The sequence below is a fragment of the Antedon mediterranea genome, chromosome 1, assembly GCF_964355755.1.
Source record: "Antedon mediterranea chromosome 1, ecAntMedi1.1, whole genome shotgun sequence".
Classification (NCBI taxonomy): Eukaryota; Metazoa; Echinodermata; class Crinoidea; order Comatulida; family Antedonidae; genus Antedon; species Antedon mediterranea.
The window spans coordinates 26,876,355-26,899,097 of NC_092670.1; the positions used below are offsets into that span (position 1 = coordinate 26,876,355).

The window sequence follows — 22,743 nt, forward strand, 5'->3', positions numbered from 1 at the left end:
GATTGGTAGGTCATAAATGATTTGGTGTCTTCTTCCCTAGACGGACATTGCAGTCTCAAGAAGAGTACGTCTGATTTCTATAATAAATTTTTTTTTTATTATTATTATTATTATTTATATTTTGCAGACTAAAGAGATAGTTCATCGACCTACTACACTTTGTCTTGATAAAGCACCATCTCTTAAAGACTATCCTACATTAAGCAATTGTGATGGTTCATTACACCAAACATGGAACCTTGTACAGATAGACCTTACAGCTCCTATACGATAATAAATGTGATGGTTCATTAAACCAAACATGGAACCTTGTATGAATATACCTTACAGCTCCTATACGATAATAAATGTGATGGTTCATTAAACCAAACATGGAACCTTGTACAGATAGACCTTTATACAGCTCCTAAACAATAATAAATCTGATGGTTCATTACACCAAACATGGAACCTTGTATGAATATACCTTACAGCTCCTATACGATAATAAATGTGATGGTTCATTACACCAAACATGGAACCTTGTATGAATATACCTTACAGCTCCTATACAATAATAAATGTGATGGTTCATTACACCAAACATGGAACCTTGTATGAATATACCTTACAGCTCCTATTACACTAACAATTCATTTTAATAATTTTTAAAATTATAAATAATTGTACACAAACTATGTGATTTCTAACCATATGTGTTTTTTAATAAAAGGGATAGGTTTCAGTTTTATATTTACATGTTTTTAATGATTATATTACTTACATAGTAACATTAATTGTATTTTTTGTGACAAATTTGTTTATTTCTGTAATGTTTATATGAATTAATATTTAACAATGTGTAATGTGATATATATATATATATTTTTTTTGTAAAATGACACAATATGTTATGAATAGACTAATTAAAGTATTACTTATGCCATTTCGGATACTCAAACATTCCCCCGTTTCAATGTGTATGAGATAAAGAATAGGCAAATTGAGCATCTCTATGTATTTATAATTTTATTCGTAATTTTCATTACATTTTTATTCAATATCATGTTGTTAAAATTTTCAATTTTACACCACAATATTAGAAAATATTGAAATCATGTAGAGAACTAATAACATTCTAAATTCATTCTATATTTCTCAATTAAGGTAATTTAAAAAATAATGAATTCCAAAAAAAAAATTGACAAAAAGGACACACTATTATTAAAAACAATTCTGCTCAAATGATCATGTTTGTTATTTACAAAACTTGAAAATATGATTTCTACTATCTGTATGATTTTTGCTCACAATCTTGAGTTTATTAGATTAGATGAATCTAAAAGCATAACATCTATACATATTCATAAGTAAATCCAATAACAAATAGCTTCTGTGATTACCCCAATTTCTAGAGCTGATTTTGTCTGTAAAATTTAATGTCTTTTTTATACTGTTCTGTTTTAAGTGTATCATAGTGCAATTGAAAAATCCACAAATAAAAAAACATAAGATTCTATCCAGTTTATTTGAACATATTTACCATTTGTTTATTATATATTTCAGCATTGTTTAAAGTTTTATTTCTGTTAGGTTTTGTTTAATAATTACAGGTGATGGTATTTGAATGTTTAGTATTGGTGTATTAATATCCATGTCAGTATATAGTTTTATATTATTACTACTTCTTCTCACTTTGAAAATAATTAACTAATTAAAATGATATTATCTAATGGTGTTACTATGCCTTATTATTAATTTGGATTATATTTAGTATCACTATCATGAATTATCGAATAATCACTGCACAATCATATATTTTTTTGTATAAGACAAAGTATATACAGTAGAACCCCTCCTTTAGGGGAGGGGGAGGGGGAACACCTCCTATTAAGGGGATAATTTTCTGCGAAATGAGGGACAATATATGTTTTCACACTACAGCAAACCCTACTCAAGGGACACCCATATTAAGCAGACAATGACACTTTTGAGTGTGCCAAATGGTTGATTCAACCTCTATTAAAGATGTATTGTCCCCCAAAATCATGAAAAATAAAGATTTTTAAAATCGGACTTTGAATAGGCCATTTTGCAGTTTTAATAAAGTTGTTCACATCCATAAGAAAAAAAACGGGGGGAAAAATTATTTCACTTATAAAAGGACAAAATAAACAGTTAAATTACCCAAAAACTCATTGTCTTCCAGACAATTTTACCATTTTTTGCTTTAAATTACATTTTTCTCAGTTAAATACCCTGTAAATTGTTTTCAGACCCAATTTTTTGTGAGAGTGAATAACTATTATGTGACATTAAAATAACATATTCAACAAAAAAAGCTAAAAAAATATTTTTTTAGGAGGACAATATATCTTTAAAGGGAACATAATCATGATTCTTTCTCTGACTTGGCAGTTCATTGCTAAAGTTACAATTCTTGAGTCCAGATTAATTAGTGTTCATTTTGGTATATTTGTTTTTCCTCCTATTATTAAGGGGACAATTTTCAGTTTTTTTGTACTGAATTCGGATACTCAGAGGACATCCTAGCTATTAAATTGACAATTGTTTGGGTCCTGAATAGAGGTTTGGGACCTTAATAGAGGTTTTACTGTATGTTAATTAATACATGGTTATTTTAACACAATTATTTTAGTTTGAACAGAAATTTCAAAATTACTCCAATTGTAACTGCCAGCAATGTTTTGACTCAAATAGGTACAGTTGAATGAGCAGCACTGTGAAATCAGGACGATTGCTTGATTATTTAAGATAACAATTACAATGTTTTCTTATTTTTAATATAATATATTATTTATAAAATACTTTCTGCAAGTGCCTTTCATAAATAGATACACACATTGATAATGTTTTATACGATGTAGTTAATTTTATGGATTTCTTTTCACTTATAAAATAGAAGTTTAGATGTGTTTGCTTTTATGTGTATTACAAAAAGACACCTTGATTTAATTAATTATTGCAAGACTGCCCTCAATGTTTTCGTATTGTTAAGAATAGTTTGTCGGTGTAAAAATGTATTTTTCAAAGAATGTGTAACTTTACATTAATACAGTAATGATTAAACTATGATTATTGAATAATAATCTACAGCATTGAATGGTTTCATCCTACAGTCATCTTATATATCATGCTGTATTGTAGAAGTTGACCAAAATTTTCAATTTGTTTTGTCTCTTGACATTTTAGAATATTGTAAGCATGAGGAATATTACAGCTAGAATGCCTTGATGTAGAAAGTCAAGTTTGAATTTGACACAAACTTGACTTGGATTATACTTGATCATAATTGATAACTGTTCTGGTGATCATTTTACCATCTTATAAAAAAATCATGAATTAATTTATCATAGAATTACAACCATTTAATTAAATAATTATTTTCACAGTATGCCCACTTGACAATATGATTACATAGTAGGCCTATGGTCCCATGACTGGTTCCATAGTATAGCCCATTATGTATTGTTTTTGTATTTTTTACTATTTTCATAGTATTCTCAATTGGTATATAGTTTGAACCAGCATTGACTCCATAGTTTGACTCGCAATTTGTTCCATACTGTGATCTGAAATTGATTTCGGATAGCCCTCAATTGGTTCCATAGAATTACCCACAATTGGTTCTATAGTATGAGCCATCCCATAATTGGTTCCCTGATAATGAACCATAACTGGTTTCATAGGATGGTCCACAATCGGTTCCATAGTATGAACCACAATTGGTTACTGGTCTAAAGTTGGTTCCATAGTATAACCCACAACTGGTATCTTCTATCCACTTTGCTACACAATTCTCCATTATTCAACAAACTAAATCATTTTTATTATACATAACACATTTACTATATTAATATTATAGTTTAAATTCTTAAATGTGTAAAAAGGTATAGTATAGGCGTGTATAACACAGAGAGTATTTATCCGTTGCCACTAAATCAGAGCCAGTTACTGTAACTCCATCACTTATACATTCCATTCTGTACAACAATACCTAATAAATAGGATGACAAATGAGCTGTACACAGTCTGTTTAGAATTGTTCATATCCCAATCATCCCTTTCATAACTGAAAGATTCTTTCATGTAACACACTTTAGGCTACGTGACATGCAATTCATTGAATTCCATAATTCCCGATTTCAATCTCATTCATGACATTTGGCCTGATTCTTACTTTTAAAGAAATCACTGGTTTTATGGTAGGCCTAATCGTTTAAAGTAAACAGCTACTTGTATAGAGTGACATGGTCGCTTACAGTTGTATAATTTTATCTGAAATATATTATTATTGTTTAATGAATATTGATATAGGGCGGCCTACATAACTTTGTATAGTTAATTGCAATAAAGATTGTTATATTATATGCACGTTTTTATTAAATACCGTACTTTAATATCTACATTATAAATGATTTTATTAATTGCTTTAATATAAAATTAGTAAGGCTACTTTTACTTTTTATATAATTGTTGATTGTAATTATTTTTTTTTAAATATCATTAAGCAAAGCGTATTTTGATAAGGTGATAAACTATAATAAATGTCGGATTTGCACCGTTTTAGAATAAATGACACATCGATGGTGTTTTTAATGATATTATTGTCTTGTTTTTTCTTTACAGTATTTGCCAGATTTAAAGAGATTTTAATATGTAATAATATAGAGCTTAGCCTAATTAACTTTGCCCGGTGATCACAATTATGATTGACTGTTTACAAAGCCGACATCCATTCACATTCAACAACAGAAAGAAAGACATCGTTCGTTTTTTTGTAACCGAACCCAAAATATTGAATAATCTGCCCAATGATAAGGAGAGAATTAGTTGATAATGATCATAATATCTAATATGTATCTTTACTTTTGATATTAAACAATCTGTTTTATTCAATCCATAATTGTTTATTTACAGTGTTTACATTTTTAAATGATTGAAGTAGGACACTTCAATCTCCAAATGCGGATTAAGAAAAGTTAAGTCTTTACAGATTGTGTATGAATGGAAATGCAATGTCGACCAACAGTTTCATATTCCTAATAATACACTGTTGAAATGTTTACATAAAGTTGGGCATGAAGTGAATATCATTTACTTTATTGAAACCGAGACTGAAAGGACTGCTTTCCTGCGACTTTAAAAACGGTTTATTATTAACATTTTGCTTTTTTGTTGTTGTGTGGTTTCTCGTCTGGTTTGGCTAGTTTCTCAATCAGATGTTTTACGATTCGTCAGCGATTCCCACATTCTTTCGTCTACTCCACTATCCGTAAAAATCCAACGTTGACTCTCTTTATTCTCGACACAGTCCTTAATTTTAACAAAACGTGTGGTACTTTCTTGCGACAGCTCGATAGCGTCTAAACATCCCCGTGTAGCTGAGTTCCTTATTGTTTTTGTCTGGAAAAAACATTATTATTATATAAAAATATATATACTGTATATATACATCAAACAGATTCGTGAAATACTGCGTCGAAACAAATTAAGGCCACCTGCATTGTAATGAGATTTTAAAAAAAATAATAACAATTGCATACTTTTGGATCATATTGCCACGATGTTGTTGTAATGTCCATATTTCGCGGACAGCTACCGTACTTGACATCATCGTTGTCAAAATTTGCTTTTAAACACATCTCGTCGTGTTGAATTTGATTGAAAGCGTTGTACACAAATATCTAGATAAAAAAACTAAAGCTCTGTCTACACTATCAAATTAGTTTGACTAGTGTGCTGTGCCCAAATATGGTAGTGGTATGCCCAAATAATGGTAGTGATATGACATCATATTCATATATGGGCACATTTTTTTGTCACATAAAGTTTGATAGTGTAGATCATAGAGGTATAAGATAGAGCTTAAGATAAATAAGGTTGAATTCAGGGAACTCAGTGACAATAATATATGATTGAAGCGATGTAGAATCAAGTGGTCACCTAAACGAATGTTACCGTTACAGTCATATAATTTACATATCAATATTGAAGTAACTGTAATTACTTGACATCTTACATTTCCAAAATTTATTTCGTATCTGAATTTTGTTTAATAATATTATGATTTAAAATGTTTGACCAAAATATCACTTAAAGATGTATTGTCCCTTTGACTAATTCCAAAAAAAAAATGTGGGTCATTTTAAAGTATCATAATAGTTACTAACTATCACCAACAATTTTTCGGAAAAAAAATCATTTAACTGAAATACAGACGTTTTTTGGTTAAAAAAATAACTTTGACTTCCAGTCAAAATTTTCGATCAAAACATGTCCCATAATGAAACACGCTTGTTTGGCTAGTCTGTATGCAAAATTATAAAACTTCCTCACGATCTGTGTGAAAGTACCTTCTCAATCGTAACGAGTTGTAAACAATCCTAATTAGCATCATGCATAATACGTACTCGTGGTGTTAAATCTTTGTTTACTTTCGCTCGCGACGATTTTCCAGACGAAGTGTAATAAAACTAATTTACCTGTTAATTACGTAAACTTGCTTTTGGCTCGAATTTTCGACTTGTGAATAACTTTAATATTACTTTGATATGGCCAAATTAAATTTAGAATATTTTGACCTTCATTTTGTTTGTGTTTCAAGGGACAATACATCTTTAATTGCAAAAATGATGTTACCTCAAATCAAATCAAAATCAAATCTTTATTCGTTCCATATATACTAAATTGTACATGGAAAATTGTTTTCCTCGACAGAAAAATATGGTAAAACATTCATAATTACATCATACATAGAACAAATTTACAATTAAAAACATTAATTAAAACATCCATCAACAGTAAACCTTTTAAATATATATTGCATGTGCGCTATTATGATCTAACAATCGTTGAGTTAAAAATATGAGTTGAATTTGTTACAAAAGACAGTCGGTTTCTTGACGTATCAGCTCTAGGAGCCCGTAACCGGCCTGACTTGTTCTTAACAAATCTCATATGTAATGGATGTTTCTTATCTTCTAAAATTTTACTTAATTCACTTAGGACCTGTTTTTCATAAAGATATTTTAAATCATTAACCGTACAACCAATTATATTTGATGCTATCTTAGTAATTCTAATGAGACCTTTCTTGTGTGTTTCATTTAAATTACCGAACCAAGCAATAAAAGAGATAACTAGTACTGATTGAATAACTGTTTCATAGAATAATTTTAAAGTACCACAGCTAACATTACATTTATTTAGCTTTCTTAGGAAATATAACCTTTGGTGACCTTTCTTAATTATCTCGGCCGTATTTTTTTCAAAACTAAGTTGATCATCAAAAATGTGTACCAAGATATTTGGTTTCATGAACACGTTCAATTGTCTGATCATACCTACCTGAGATAGAGTAATTCCATGACATGTGTATAACGATGCTCTCGCATTGTTCCTTGCTTTCTCACCATCTCCATAAATATCCACACACATGTCAGATATTTCATTACGTACCTATAAAACAAATAAAGTAGGCCTACAATTAAAGTTGACGAAATTATAACATTTTAAAGTACACATCTGTTTTTAGTTGTAACCTATGAAGAAATTTTCAGTATTGTCCTATAACATACTATATGTCATTGTACCCACCCTATAATAACACTCAAACTATAATTATATATAGTCTTACTGTGCCGAGTATTTTGAATTCTATTGGGAGTGTGTGTTCTGGATAGATCGTCTCCAAATACCAGCCAAAACTTTTGCATCCTAGCGTTTCTCGAAGTTTAATTCGGTTTGAGATATCTCCGTAACCAATTATTTTCAATTGTGGATTAATTGAATAAAACAAATTCTGTAAAAATAAAATGTAAAGATAAATATATTATAATGAACATTATCCATCTGAAACTAACATTACGTGGAAAGGAAATACAATGCAATGAATATAATTATCAACCATGCGTCTAGTAATTTTAGTCACTTTTTCAATTAAATTCGAATTATTTCATTCTTTTTTTTTCTTATACTAATATGCGAAGTATAAATTAAGCGTAAATCGACTCAGCTTCGCCATCATAATCAAATCACATTATCATAATCTAAGGGTTCTGGTCTAACACTATTTTCCTAAACAACCAGTGACATTATATTAAAATCGGACACTATGGTGGTGCATATACGGCGACCAATACCAAATTTCCCCTTAACAAGAGTTTCTTCACTTTCATACTTGAGAAATAGTAATTCTTTAGACTGTTATAAAACAATTTGTTGTTAGTGACCAATAATACTTTAGAATGCACATGGCATACTTATGTTTTGTTTGGGGTTTGTACCCAGAGTCAGTCATTATTACATTTACCTTATAGGTGTCTGTCCAAACCTCCAAAGCACGGCGAGTATTTCGTACTAACGTTACGCCTGGGTCTTCATCGTATGAATAGGGGCTCTTTGAGCGAAAAACATGACCAACATGTGAGCATGGTACAATTTCAATCGATCCGCCACACTGCCAAACCTAATGTAATAGAGAATATATTGACTAATATCAAGGTAGGCCTACAACCGGTATTTGAACCCATTGTCCCATTGCAGCAGTACTGTATTTATAGCTTTCAAAAGTAGGCCTACAATGATAATTGTGTTTAACTAATGTGAAGTAGCTTTGCGCTGCAGGGAGTTGAGTAATTGGTCAAATGTTGCCCTGACGTAATTGTTACTTAGTATAAAGTAAACAAGAAATATTTCTTACAAAAAACACCACTTGACATTTAAAAATTGATCATTGTTCTTTCTTCAGATATATTAAATGATTAATTATTAAAAAGATGTCCTTTAATTGCAAAAATACATACAAATCAAAGATATTCTGTAATTATGAATCTCATTGTGCCCATTTTTCACTCGTTATTTGTATACTATAAATACACAATTTTATAATAAAATATGTTTTTGTTACCATGGAAACGTGTAACAAAATAAAAATATGTTGGTTAATCGCAAAAATACACAAAATCTAACATAGCTATTTAATTATAAATCACATTATGCCCATTTTTTCACCAGTTAATTGTATGATATAAATACAAAATGTTCAATCAAAATGTTTATTAAAAATATGTTTTTGTTACCATAGAAATATGTATTAAATAAAAATATGTTGAATCGTAAACATTATTTGCACGATCAATTTTCATTTTTAAACTGTCGAAATTACATCATGTGTTCATTGAAGAATTTGATTCTGAGAATTTTCTTTCATATTTTCTTCCATGATTGTAGAGATTAAATACCTGTTTAATTTAATTAATTAAAATAAATTCACTTTAAAAAATAATCTGTATTAATTTTTAAAAATAAATATTAACTGAAGAAAATGCAAACATAGATTTTTATAGCAGTATAACAGTGTTTAAATCAATCAAATGAAACTAAAAATCTACACAAATATGATTCCTTTCATACTTTATTAAAAAACATAATCCTCAATTAATAACCCTAGAAAATAAGTGGACCTGTTCAATGTATTTAACTTTCATGGTACGGACAATTCCATTTACCATAATAGGGATGTTGAGCATTTCAAAATAATATGTTTTAAAACACTTAAAAATAATAAGTACCTATTAATATTATTAATTCTTCGTAACGTTATGAATAGCAAATATATTAATCATAATTATAATCAATGTTGGTTAGAATTGAATATATAAGATTTAACCTCCGTTAAGCCAAAATTCTACTGACAGTCCTCTGCAGGCAGTCCCAGGTTAGCCTCAGCCTGAGACAATGGAACTAAATGGACTGTGGCTTGATTGAGAATCGAAAAACATGTGCCTACTCTTTTCTTTTTTCGTTCATCAATTCTCAACCAATCTTTTTATTATTTTAGGTACTTTAAACATTTTCATATTATATGTGTCTTTGATTGAAAATATTGCATCAACCTCCCGAAAAAAAAAAGAAAAGACAATTTTTGAAAGTTAACCAATTCTGTTCTAGACATCGTATAATGGGACATGCTTGTTGTTGCTTGTCTTTTACTTGGGCAACCAATCTTTTTGTCAATCAAACTCCAATCAAACTTTTAGATCTCCAAAAATGGGCGGTCGAACGTTATAACACTTGACCTACTTAATATTTTCAAAATATTTTGGTATAGATCGATGACCCTTGACCTACTCTACCATTTTTCACTCTAGTTTCGCGGAACTTTGACCGGAAGAAGTAGAGGAGGTCAAGGCTGACATGTTAATGCAATAACAACTTAAAATCTGTTTTTAAAAATATTTGTGACTGTCCCTTTAATTGAATTTGAATAAGGAACTAGGAACTAGTAACCAACTTCACATACATTCTAGAGACAACGTGACTTTACGGTTCACGTGAGAAATTCTTCCGCAGCAGTCTGTTGATTCGCGTCAACCAATCAAAGGGCGAGAATCCAAAATCGTTGAACCATGAGCCCTAATAGACTCTATTTTCCCATACATTTTTTGGGTCCAGCAGCTGGGACCTATAAATTAGTCGAGGTAACAAATTATTAAAAATGTCAGCCTTAGACATAATACTTTCGCGATGATAATATAATATATATATATATAATGATAATTAAAAAAATAAGTCCGAGTCTTAATTCTGACCAATTAGGCCTACAATAGTATGATTTAAAATAATTATATGAAAGGGAAGAGGCCTTTAAAAAAAATGTTTTTTTAATTGCTCTTATCTTTTTTACTCATTATTTCTATGTAAACAATTATTAATTCATTTACGAGCTTCTCTATGCTGTAAATTATTTATGTTTCTAAACACACAGTTTGACACTTTTTCTCTCGTTTAAGAGATAGTTAATATTATAAATAAATAACTATATATATTGGCCTCATTAAAAAGGCATCCTAAATAATAAAAAAAAAACCAATAATTGATGCATGGTTGAAACAAATATTTAAACAATACGTGTCCGTCGGCCGGGAATCGAACACGGGATTGCTTGGAAGGCAACTATGTTAACCACTACACCATCGACGCCCGATACGATAGTCTGTAGTGAATACAGAATTTATTTTGCACTCGACCTCGATGTATCCCTCGAGAACTTCAGATCAGACTGACCTGGTTTGATGTTCTAATTCATATTAGCCAAAATGTTGCTTTTATTAAAAATGAGTAACAACTATATGAATCACTGAATGTTGTTATGGTATAGATAGACCTAAATATTTTACAGTTTAAAAAAGCCTAAGTAGATATATGCCTCTTTAAATACATCATTTAAACTCAGGCCTTATATAAAGTAATACTTTTTAACGGTGAGGTATAACACGATTAGGTCGAAATAAATATTAGGATAACAAATATTTTAAAAAAACTTTTTATGGGGCAGAGAATTCGTCGTAGTTAGAACACGTATAGTTTATATCTAATTATTTATACGATTGCTAAAGTACGATAATTATTAAATTTGATGAAAAAGAAGACAAACTTAAAAATACGTTTTACAAAATAAATGCCTAAAAATAGGCTATGCTAATTCGTTTAAAAAACAATTATCAATATCTGAAATGACATCACATTATATCCCATTACATTATATCACGTATCACATAATATTATCGAATGCAGTATTCACATTATGCCTAATACAAAACAATGTCATCAGGGAGTTTAATTAGTTAATTAGTTAACACCTCCATGATGTCACTAATTACTAAATAGCTAAAATAAGTCACAAGTCACACACACAAGTCACAAATCAGTTTATTTGATCCATAAAGGGAAAAAAATACAAAGCAAAAGATATATAAAAGAACCAGGGAGACTTCCATTAAGGCCAAAAATAAGATTATAAAAACTGTTATATCACGTTTGAAACGTTTTGTGTAGGTCCCTAGGCCTACTATTGAACTTGTGCAGCAGTATCTCCGAGTATATTTAAACGCTTTACAAAATCAATCGTTCTTCCTGTGTATAATCCTATTTTCCTGCGTTGTATTAAAATGTAAAAATAATAGCGAAATACCTGACGATCCAACAAAAAAAAAATATCGAAAGAAGAACAGTAATAATTCCATATAGGCCTAATTATAATTTCGGGAAGTCAAAAGTGCAAAACCGTTAAACTGTATCAACAAAGGGCTAACATTTCAATTGATACATCTAAATTGAATTATGATTCATGTTGGTGTATTTGTATTAACTAGATGGTACGCTCGCTTCACTCGCGTACCATCTAGGTCGTGCCCACAGATGGTTCTCGAATACATAGTAATTTCAGCGTAAAAAAACTGGCGATTTCAAAATGTACGTACCGCATGACTAAAAAACATTGTCGTTTACAGAAACAAATAAATATACACAATGATTTATGTAGTGTACCAAAATTAGCACCCTGCGAATTACTTCCAACAGAGAAACTGGTCACAAAATGAGTCAAAATTTGTTTTGGACTTATTTATACAAACCCAATTTGTGTTTTGTATCTAACATTAGGGTTGAGGGTTGGGGATGAGGATAGATACTAAGAGGAATATTTTTTTAATATATTCTTTATATTAAATTATTCTTTATATTTCTTTATTATCCACTAAGTAACGAAATATTTTTGTTATAGGCCTATAAATAATATACCACTAAATAGAGTAAAACATTTCCGATTTAATAACTGTTACAATTGTCACTGTCATAGTCGATTGAAATAGTAAAGTACATGTAACGATACACCACTACGACGTTTATATTTTTTGTAATTATTAATTAATACAAACGTTGAGAAGCAACTGTAAGTAATATAATATTATTATGTGTTTATAATCTAAAATTAGGGGCTACCCACACTCACAGTAATACGTTTATTTGTATTTTTGTTTATATTATATCTAACAGTCCCAACACACACAATAAGAAATTTGCGATTCAAATGGCGATCTAAAGTGGTTAATACCTATTTACAGTATTGTATAGCATTACAATACTATTTATGTTTATTCTCCAAGGGCCCATAAATTTACCTATTTGTGTTAAACCATGGAGGTATGCAAGCATGGTTAAACCAAATAATTTGGAATGTTCCATTCATCGCAAATCAATACATTTGTATAAACGTATATTAAATCTATCAAAATATTATTTTTTAAAGAAAATCGGCCTGTCTTCAACATTATGATGCTGTACTCGAGCTGTTCAACCGGTTTTCAGCTATTAAAAATAATTATCGTAGGAGGAGATAGGAAAATGCAAAGCATCCTCATATTATTGTGTGCGGGTATTTTTCCATGGACATTCATTAGACAGTGTATACCACGATTGGAAAACACCCCTATTTGGGGCAAATCGTTGAACCTAAATTCGTTTTAATCGTCAATAACTACCGTAATTACCTAACTAAATTTAATTAGTAAACAGGGTTACATCAGATGGTTAAAATTAGTACCGAAAGGATGAACCAACTTTATATACCATCGAGTAAAAATTCTAGAAATAAACCGAGATTTATCGAATTTTGCCCTTACGTAAATTTATATATAGAAGCTTATTATATTAATAATTCATTGCAATGAACGATCATTTACCTCCGCCAATGTGGTATATGTAGTCGATCGCGTTTGTCTTGTTTGTTTGCAGGATTACTCAACAAGTAATTACCAGATCTTTACCAAAATGAAAATACAGATATATATGTGGTCAAGGACCATTCCATTACATTTTGGGACCACGGTTTAATATAATGTTCAGACCTGCTACTGTTAAAAGATAGGAAAGTCGGCGAGCAGTCTTAAAGTAACAAGTAAACTGAAATTGCATTTTCTCGAGAACTACTTGTCCAAAAAAGTAATTTCTGTACAAGAGGCAAGAGTTATAATTTGTGATTTGTAATTTTGAAACATTTGATTTAATGTACAGATTTGTTAATAGGAGTAGTTTAAAAAAAACCTATTTCTTTTCAAATTCACCCCTCTGTTTTTGGCGTTGCTGTTCAGTTGTTAGTCAACTGATGCTATTATTAGTTGAAAGGCTGGTTGCATAACCATTATACCAAATTCGCATACACATGCTTGAAGTGAAATTAGCCTAAATCACACACACACAAATATATATATATTCCCGCCCCAGAGAAATCTTATGTAGGAGAATTTTACAGTAGGCGAAGGTATGCACTCTTGGAGTGGCTTTCTTGTATAATAAATAGTTTCAACATGTGTATTGATGAAAATAATTATGGTACATACGGCACGAGAGAAACTTTAAATTAGGCTTCTAGCTTCCAATTAAAACTTAATGGATAAAAGTAGTATACTGATTCTTATAAAATTCTGAAAACTTGATAATAGGCAGGACATAATGATTAAATAAAGTATTATGCCACTCCATGACAAATTCGGAACACAATCATTTCTTACCCATGTTACAAGTTCATCAAGAGAACGGCGGAAGCTTGTTACCACAAATATGAATCTCAACCGTATTCGAACATTGGCGTCGGTGGTGTTAGTGGGAACGTCTAATTTACATACTTATGAATAGACTGTAGTTACTGTCTGATTTTGGAATTATTGTTCATTCCTGGTGATGATCAAATAAAGATCGAAACGTTGAATCATGGCTTGCCTATCGTTATTTGGATATACTACCGTTATGTTATTTAAATTTAAAATATAATCAGTGCATCGATTTTAAAAGATTTTTCGTTTCTATTTTGATAAATTGTTTATTCGAGGGAGGTGTTTATTCGGAGGATGCGTTTATTTTTCGGGTGTAATAGGGTAAACATCTACAATCAAATAATTACCCCCTGGATATGAAAAAACATAACACGATTAATATCGAGAAATGATAAAATACACTAGAAATTATATAAACATTCTTGGGAAAGTGTAGATCATGTCAATCAGTAAATTCTACTATACAAATAGACACATGTGTTGTAATACAATATTGTATATATATCAAAAACAGAAGATTTTAAAATAAAAAGGAAAAAAAGGAAATGAAGACTGGTGAAACTGCAAATTCCTTGGAAGTAAATTGGGAACCAGAGAGGATGTTAACAACAGAAAACGTCTCGCATTAGCAGCTTTCAGCAAGATAAATCACATACTCCAAAATAGAAAAATAACAATAAACCTGAAAATGAGAGTCTTCAACGTATATATTACAACCATCTTTCTGTATAATTGTGAACTGTGGACAATGACAGCATCACTAAAAAGCGAAATCGATGTCTTTCAAAGAGAATAATAGGTAGGCCTATAAGGTGACCGGAGAAAATAAAAAATGAAGATTTGTACAAAGAACAGGAGAAATTGAGTGGAGTAAGAACGTAAAGAAAAGAAGGCTGACATGGTATGGTCACCTGCTCCGTTTAAATGAAAATACACCAGCTAAGATCGCACTCGGAGAGGCTCGGAGAAAGACCAAAAGACCAAAAGGAAGACCAAAAACAACATGGATGGCAAACATAAAAGAGAAAACAGAACTTTTCACACGCGGACCTATACACATGCTTGCTCAAAAACGTACTGAGTGGCAAACACAAGTGAGACGCGCAATGTCTAACGACGATTAGCGTTTTAAGAGAGGATATATAATCTCTACCAAGCGAAAACATTTTTTCCTCGTTTTTTTTCTGCGAAAGTGATTAAATTTATTAAAACTACAAAATTCCCTATTCAAAATCTGATTTTATTAATCTTTATTTTTCATGTTTTTGGATGAAAATATATCTTTAAGATTATTTTTGGTATTGTATATATTGTATATATATATATAGTGAATTAAAAGTAAAATTGTCAGTATCAAAAACGTGTTCAAACATGTTTAAATCTTGGCATTTATCTAAGGTTTCCTTGGGATTAATTATTGATAATAAACTAAATTGGGAGAGCAACACTAAAGAACTCCGTACCAAGGCTAATAAGAGAATGTACTTTATATACAAAATGAAACGGTTTAATGTTAGTTCTCATCTCATTCATATGTTGTATTCCTCTGTTGTTCAATCAATCATATCTTATTGTATTATTGTTTGGTTTTCTCATATCAATGTAAACAGCAAAAGTCAAATTCAGAGATTAGTAAATAAGGCCAGCAGAGTTATCGGTGTAGAAGTGAAACCTTTAGATGAAATGTTTAATACATTCATACTTCAGAAATTTGACACAAGTATGCAAGACCCATCACACCCATTACATTCAGACATCATTATAAGTAGATCAGGAAGGGTTAGACTGACACAGAAAAAAATATCCACAAACCGTTTCAAATTTTCACCAATGTACATAGCATGCAATTTATTTAACAAAATCTTTTCAAGATAGTCACTGGTATCATTTGTATTTATTTATATAGTTATCACATCGTATTATTTATTCTACTCAGATACAAAACATATCTCGAAATTTTTAACAATTTTCACAATAAAGTTATCTTGTATCTTGTATCCTTACATAAAGCTGAAAAGCTGTATTTACATTATTATTATTTTTCCCGCTTTTTTTCTGCAAAAGTTATTAAATTTATTAAAACTACAAAATTCCCTATTCAAAATATGATTTATTAATCTTCATTTTTTATGTGTTTGGAGGAAAATATATCTTTAAGATTATTTTTGGTATTGTATATATATATATATATAGTGAATTAAAAGTAAAATTGTAAGTATCAAAAATGTGTTCAAATATGTTTAAATCTTGGCATTTATCTAAGGTTTCCTTACATAAAGCTGAAAAGCTGTATTAAAAAAAATAAAAATCACTGTTAAGTTGAAACATGCAATGGAGTGATTATATATATTATATATATTAGGCCATCTATTTACATTCATATTTATAACACGTTTGAGGTATTTGATTTTAGTAAATTCATGTGTTTTTTGATAATGGACTCCATCCTAAATCATCATACAGTGCTTGTTACGGTGTGCATCTTGGAGCTTTAAGTAGGAATCTGGCCATTTGTAGCTGTAATTTTTCTAAATCGTAATTATCTCTTTTTGAATTACAGTGCCATATACCACATGCATAATTATTCGAGGGAAGTGATATTAGTCTTCTATAAGATATTTCCGAAAGAGACCCTATTAAAATCATCAAGGTTTCCTATTATACCTTTAATATACGAGATTAAACGATTTCCTTTTTGAATAACATGTTGGTAGTGACCATGACAACACCCCTGAGGTTGTGGGCAATTTCTAACAATTAACATACAAACTTGGTTAGAAATGTCATTTTTCACCATGCAATTAAAAATGGCGAAAGTTCATTAAACGATTTTTTTTTAAAGATAGTGAACATATTTGAGGTCAAGAGAATTTAGGAAAACGTGTAATAAATATATTTAAATTACTGTAGGCCCTATATGGTTAAAATCAAATAATTAGATTGTGCAGTTCATTTATCGGAACGGCTATAATCGCAGCCTTGGAAGTTAAAGTTTATATACGTCCACAACCATACTACCACGTGTTATAAATATTATAGGTGCATTTTAAATTACTCGTTGCTTCAATGGTGTAGTGGTTAACATAGTTGCCTTCCAATCAATTGTCCCAGGTTCGATTCTCGGCCAACGCACATGCTTTTTCTTAGTGATAATAATCGCATAAATGCACTCTTTAAAAAATAAATAGAGTGGTTTCTGACTAACTATAAATAATAGGCCTACTTGGTTTTTATTGATAACGATAATATATAACAGTTAAAACCTGTGTGTTTGAGAAGGTTTATATAAGACAATAGATTTTTTCTTTTCTCTTCATTATTTAAAATACTGTCGGCCAAATATGTATCAACACTGTTGTGAAGACTTACGACGGATTGAAAGACACTTTTCCTAGATCCAATTCTATTTAATGTTGCCGAAAATTACGTGTTTATTCTGTAAGCTACCATGTTAACTTTACATGAATAATTCGTATGTAGGGTCTACGTATTATTTCTCTAAATCAAATTATCAAATATTATGTCGTGATGCGTTTTCAGGTTCATACACACGAATAATATTAACTTAAACCGGTGCAGCTGACATCTTTTTAATTCATTGCAGTAAAGACTGTCGTAAATACACACACAGATCAGGGAGTTAATTAGTTAATTACAACTAATTACAACTCCCTGTACAGACGTACCGTATATTTTTTAATTAATGTGTTTGATCAATGGTATATGCTTACCCTAAAAGACAACTCAAGATTCTCGGCGCCCCACGTCTTGAACCCCGAATCATAGGAACCAATCTCAAAAAAATATTTTCTTTCTATAGAAAATAAACCCCCTGCCATGGTAGGTGACCTGCAAAATAATATTAAACACAGTTTAGGCCAAGCTACAATTGGAATTTTATGTTATTAGTCTGGTTGTGACGGGGGTTGTGATGGAAACAGACTTAATATGAACAGTATCACTGATAAATGTGCATTATATCTAATGATTATTTTGACTGCCGAATATTCGTACCTTAAGACCGCTGTCGGGTTATTATCGACACGATTAATTTCCCGCTGTGGGATATCTATCCACGTGAAATCAGGGTACCAAGAGAATCCGCCGATTGGAACGTTTCGACGCACTGGAATGTATTCGAAAGTCGTATCGCTAATTGTGTCAATAACAGGACATACTACATTGGTTCTGTTGAAATAAAATTGAAAATTATTAGTAACTTTTTGTGAAGTTACATTAAACATCATTAATTCAATACCACATTCAACATCATTAATTAAATACCACATTAAAAATCATTAATTTAATATAATGTACCGTTACTTCACATTCAATTTTAGTAACGTTTTCCTGGGTTGATTTTATTTAAATCTACATATTTATAGACTTAAAAAACATAGAAAAAAGGAGAATACAATACAACATATATATGAGAATGACACAACACAGATCAGCTATCAAAACATTAAAGCTTGATCAACCTGTAGCCGAAAATTTTAATTCAGCTGGTCACTATATATATATAATATATATATACGTTGAGTCTGGAAAAGAAGTAAAAACTACAATTTGGTCTCTACAGTTTTAGCTCTACTTTACCGTATTGAGCACTTTCTAGACGGTTACATTGAACCGAACATTTATATAATAGGCCTATATATATATATTCAATGGAGATACCAAAAAAAAGCGAAAAGCTAAATCAAAACGATAAAGTAAACAGCCAGAAAAGTTAGCAGAGCTTTCGGGCAACACTAGCCCTTCATCAGTGCAATATATATATCATTGTCATTTTTTCAGTAATTTGCCTTTGGATTTATAAATTAATATATATTAATTTCAAATTAATTAACTAAATTTCATTTCGAGTCTCGGTTGGGGCGACTTTTTCTCATTCTCACAGATTTCCTCATCTTTATCGTTTCATAATAATTAATTAAATTTCAGTATATCACCGGGCGGTTTAGAATTAATGTTCTTTGCCTGATGTGTATATGTATAAAAGTATCTCTTCGGAGATCCCGCTTCGTGAATAAGAATACTGAATATATATATATTATTCTTATCTTATACATCTTACGACCTTTTAAATGTTAATTAATGTTTAAAAGTTGATTCATGTAAAAAATATTATTTTAAAAAACTAGTGCGTCGGCCGGGAATCGAACCCGGGACAATTGCTTGGAAGGCAACTATGTTAACCACTACACCACCGACGCCACATATAGTGAAAGTAAAAGAGCTAATATTCATACTTGTTTGAACACGTTGCAGTTTTGTTGTGACGTATTATTCAAGACTTCCCTGGAAAGTTTGTCACCAAAGGGCCGTTGTAAGGCTAAGCTTTGTTCGTTTATCAAATAAACTTCCTGTTAATTAGTTTACCTATTTTGTTGTAGTATTTTATAGGATATAATCATCAATTACAAAAATATGTTTGATTAGTAAATTGATAAAATATTGAGAATGAAATTCGAGCTTTTAAAAGCAATTATAAAATTTTAACTTCGTTCGAACACGTTACCCTTGTGTTGTACCGAGTACTAGAAGGTCTGAAGATGAAAATGTATCTTAATTAGCCCTACACTTTGCTATGCAGTAACTCATCAAGAGGAAAATCTTTCTGATCTGTATTATACCGACTGAGTAATTTAATGTTTAAATTTTCATGAAGTGCCACCGATTTAAAGTTGAATGTTCAAATACGTATCCCTACTTACTTGTTATGACTACGTTTTATAAATATAAAGAAATGTTCTTATAACGTCTCCCTACAACATATACTGGATTGCCAAGAATGAACGAGTAGGCCTAGTCTATTACTATAGGTTTATGCCTATTTTGTTTCACCATAACATATACACTTGTATAGTGTAGTGTAGCTAATAGTAGGCATAACTATACCTTTGTTCGCTAATTCTGTCTAGAAGAGGCTCTAGCCAACCTTTGGTAACTTCACAGTGAGAGTCTAGAAAAGTAAGTACATCACCCGTTGCTGCCGCTGCCCCTTGCATTCTCGCACGAATCAGCCCCTTGCGAGATTGAGTTCGTTCTACTAGAACACGTACGTGCAGAGTTTGAACATACTCGTTCAATTGTTCACTTAACCAATCTGTTTAGAAAAAAAATTTAAAGTCAGTTCACTAATCATAGGGTGTCCGATCTTCGTTGGATCTTCTTTATAAAATCGTATTTACACAAGATATTTATGTCGATAAACAACATATTCAGTAGGCCTATAACAAAATTTAATCTTGAAAGAATAAATTAAATTGGAAGTGCGAGTCAGTGATAATTATTAATAAGTAGTCCTAATCATTTAAAATTAAATTTAAAAAATACATCCATCTTTCATATGATTCTATTTGGGGACTAAATAAATAGGCATACAATATTGAATTCGGGAAAGCATGTGTTCGGGCGTAAACGTGGTGATTATTACTATTACAATTTCAATTTCATATTCAACAAAACATAACAACACATATTTTCCATGCTTTTAAGTTGGAATAATCATTGAATTAGTTAGTGTATAAAATGTTATATATAAAATGTTATTTTCATCTTCGGCATTGGTAGATGAAATTCCTTTTCTTAATTATTTAGAAGAATTGGAAAAACAACACTCACTAAATGCATGATGTATTTAAATCAAAATATTAACAATACTAACATTTTGATGATTCACTTGCATCGTCCACAAGAATAATTTCTTCAAGAAGTCTAGGTGGAGATTGACTAATAACACTGTGTACTGTTCTTAATAGAGTGCTCCAAGCTTCGTTATGAAACACAATGATGACACTTGCCTTGGGAAGATCATCTCTTTCATAATATGTATATTTGCTGCATCTAATAGCGTGGTAGAATTAATAACAACTTTAGCCATTAGAGGAAAAATCCTCTTTTGTTTTAGATATTATACGATTGACATCACTAGAAATCATTGTCGCAAAGTATTTTGGAATTTAAGAAATTCAACGTTTGTTGAGTCGCATTGTCCCAGGTTTTCACATCAACCTTTCAATAATGGAATATTTTCTACATTATTAACGGCGGTTATAGCCATTGAGGCTAACATCACCTTCATTGTTGTCTATCTTTCTGACATTTTAAATTACATCAACGTGAATAGGGGTAAAATGTAAATTCCATTATACTGCTTCAAGTATTTTGTAAAATATTAATTTTGCATAGTGCATATAATATTTTTATAGTGTTGAATTGAATTTAAGATCATTTGGAGTTTTGATTCAGACTCATTAAAAAGTTCATTCAAAGACAAACTTGGTTCTAAATCAATTATTGCTGGCTGCCAAAAAACTATAATTTGTATAAGAATTGCGTTTGTATGAAAGTAGGCCTAATTTAATCCCGTAAGGCCTAGGCCTATAGGCTACTTACCCCTCTGGTCGCACGTCAGGTAAACTTCTGTTTAAAGCAATTTTATTGCTTTGAAATACATTAAATTGATTTTCTTCAAACGTAGCTTCCATTAGATGTGTCTCGTTATCAAGAGTCGTAGCAGGGTTTCCGTTTTCGCCCACACCATCTTCATTCCAGTTCATTAAAGAGTTCCTAGCAAGTTCACTAAGGTGCGGTGGCACTGTATGATTTGATTGTCTGTTATATCGTTTTCTCACGCTTTGGTAGTCACTGTGAAGTTTGTCAGAATTCATTAAAGGCAATCCAATGTTCTTTGTCGTGTGTTTAGCACGAATGATTTCTCGGCTGTCGTTCATTGATTGTCTATAAGTCGGATGCTTTGATTGTTTCTGTTGAGTCGGCACTTCAGGAGTCTCATTGCCATCAACAAACGACTCAAATTTACCGTGAAATGTGTCCGTTTGTCTCATCTTTACACCAACGCTATGATCCACTACATTATTCCAATTTGTTTTATGATGTAATGAGTTCAAGTCTCGATTTTTCAGATTATACACCGTTCCTTGATTTGTTGGATTTCCTATATCATTTGTTATGAAAATCAAAATCGTAATATCAATAACACACCAAATAAATGACGTCAGAATCACTGCTTTACAATACCTTTGGAATGTTGAACGCTTCATGTTGCCTGAAAATAGAAGAATACCTAAAAATAAATTCAGATACTATAAAATACAAATACAATGCTAATTTCCTCAAAGTAAATGTTTCACATTCTATTGATTTTATATTGTGTGTAAACACAAAGTAACTCTCTTCAGAGAGGAAGTCCATAATGTGAACATGATGTTTACCCTTAATGAACAAGACCACTGTGCTGTCAATGAACGGCCCTGGTGATCTAATCATGCGCAGTCGAGTCACTGATGTGCCTACATATTCAGGAAGGCCTTCATAA

At 30.8% G+C, this 22,743-nt stretch overlaps 2 protein-coding genes and 1 non-coding gene across 3 annotated transcripts in view; 1 reads left to right on the top strand and 2 right to left on the bottom strand.

Moving 5' to 3' along the window:
* LOC140063606 (polypeptide N-acetylgalactosaminyltransferase 13-like) overlaps positions 1–4,604 on the top strand; it is a 103,959-nt gene extending 99,355 nt beyond the window's left edge. The window contains exon 12 of the mRNA XM_072110019.1: positions 128–4,604. Coding sequence (XP_071966120.1) covers positions 128–274 — 147 coding nt within the window. The 3' untranslated portion in view covers positions 275–4,604. The remainder of the gene's footprint in view (positions 1–127) is intronic.
* Positions 4,528–22,468, bottom strand: LOC140043587 (polypeptide N-acetylgalactosaminyltransferase 1-like). Its single transcript, XM_072088113.1, has 10 exons — positions 21,801–22,468; positions 21,070–21,248; positions 20,301–20,508; positions 18,411–18,584; positions 18,128–18,245; positions 8,315–8,470; positions 7,640–7,804; positions 7,351–7,461; positions 5,547–5,687; positions 4,528–5,406 (listed from the first exon to the last, which is right to left on the bottom strand). The coding sequence occupies exons 1-10, from the start codon at positions 22,466–22,468 to the stop codon at positions 5,215–5,217; spliced, it is 2,112 nt and encodes a 703-aa protein (XP_071944214.1). The 3' UTR covers positions 4,528–5,214.
* Positions 19,544–19,615, bottom strand: Trnag-ucc (transfer RNA glycine (anticodon UCC)). The gene has a single exon. It is a non-coding gene; the product is annotated as a tRNA-Gly (tRNA).
* Positions 22,469–22,743: the final 275 nt, after the last annotated feature.

Coding starts and splice junctions, on each gene's coding strand:
- LOC140043587 (XM_072088113.1), bottom strand. CDS start 22,468: ATGAAGCGTTCAACATTCCAAAGGTATTGTAAAGCAGTGATTCTGACG. Junction 21,249..21,800: donor CCTGACGTGCGACCAGAGGG/GTAAGTAGCCTA, acceptor CCACGCTATTAG/ATGCAGCAAATATACATATT. Junction 20,509..21,069: donor TGCAAGTGAATCATCAAAAT/GTTAGTATTGTT, acceptor TTTTCTAAACAG/ATTGGTTAAGTGAACAATTG.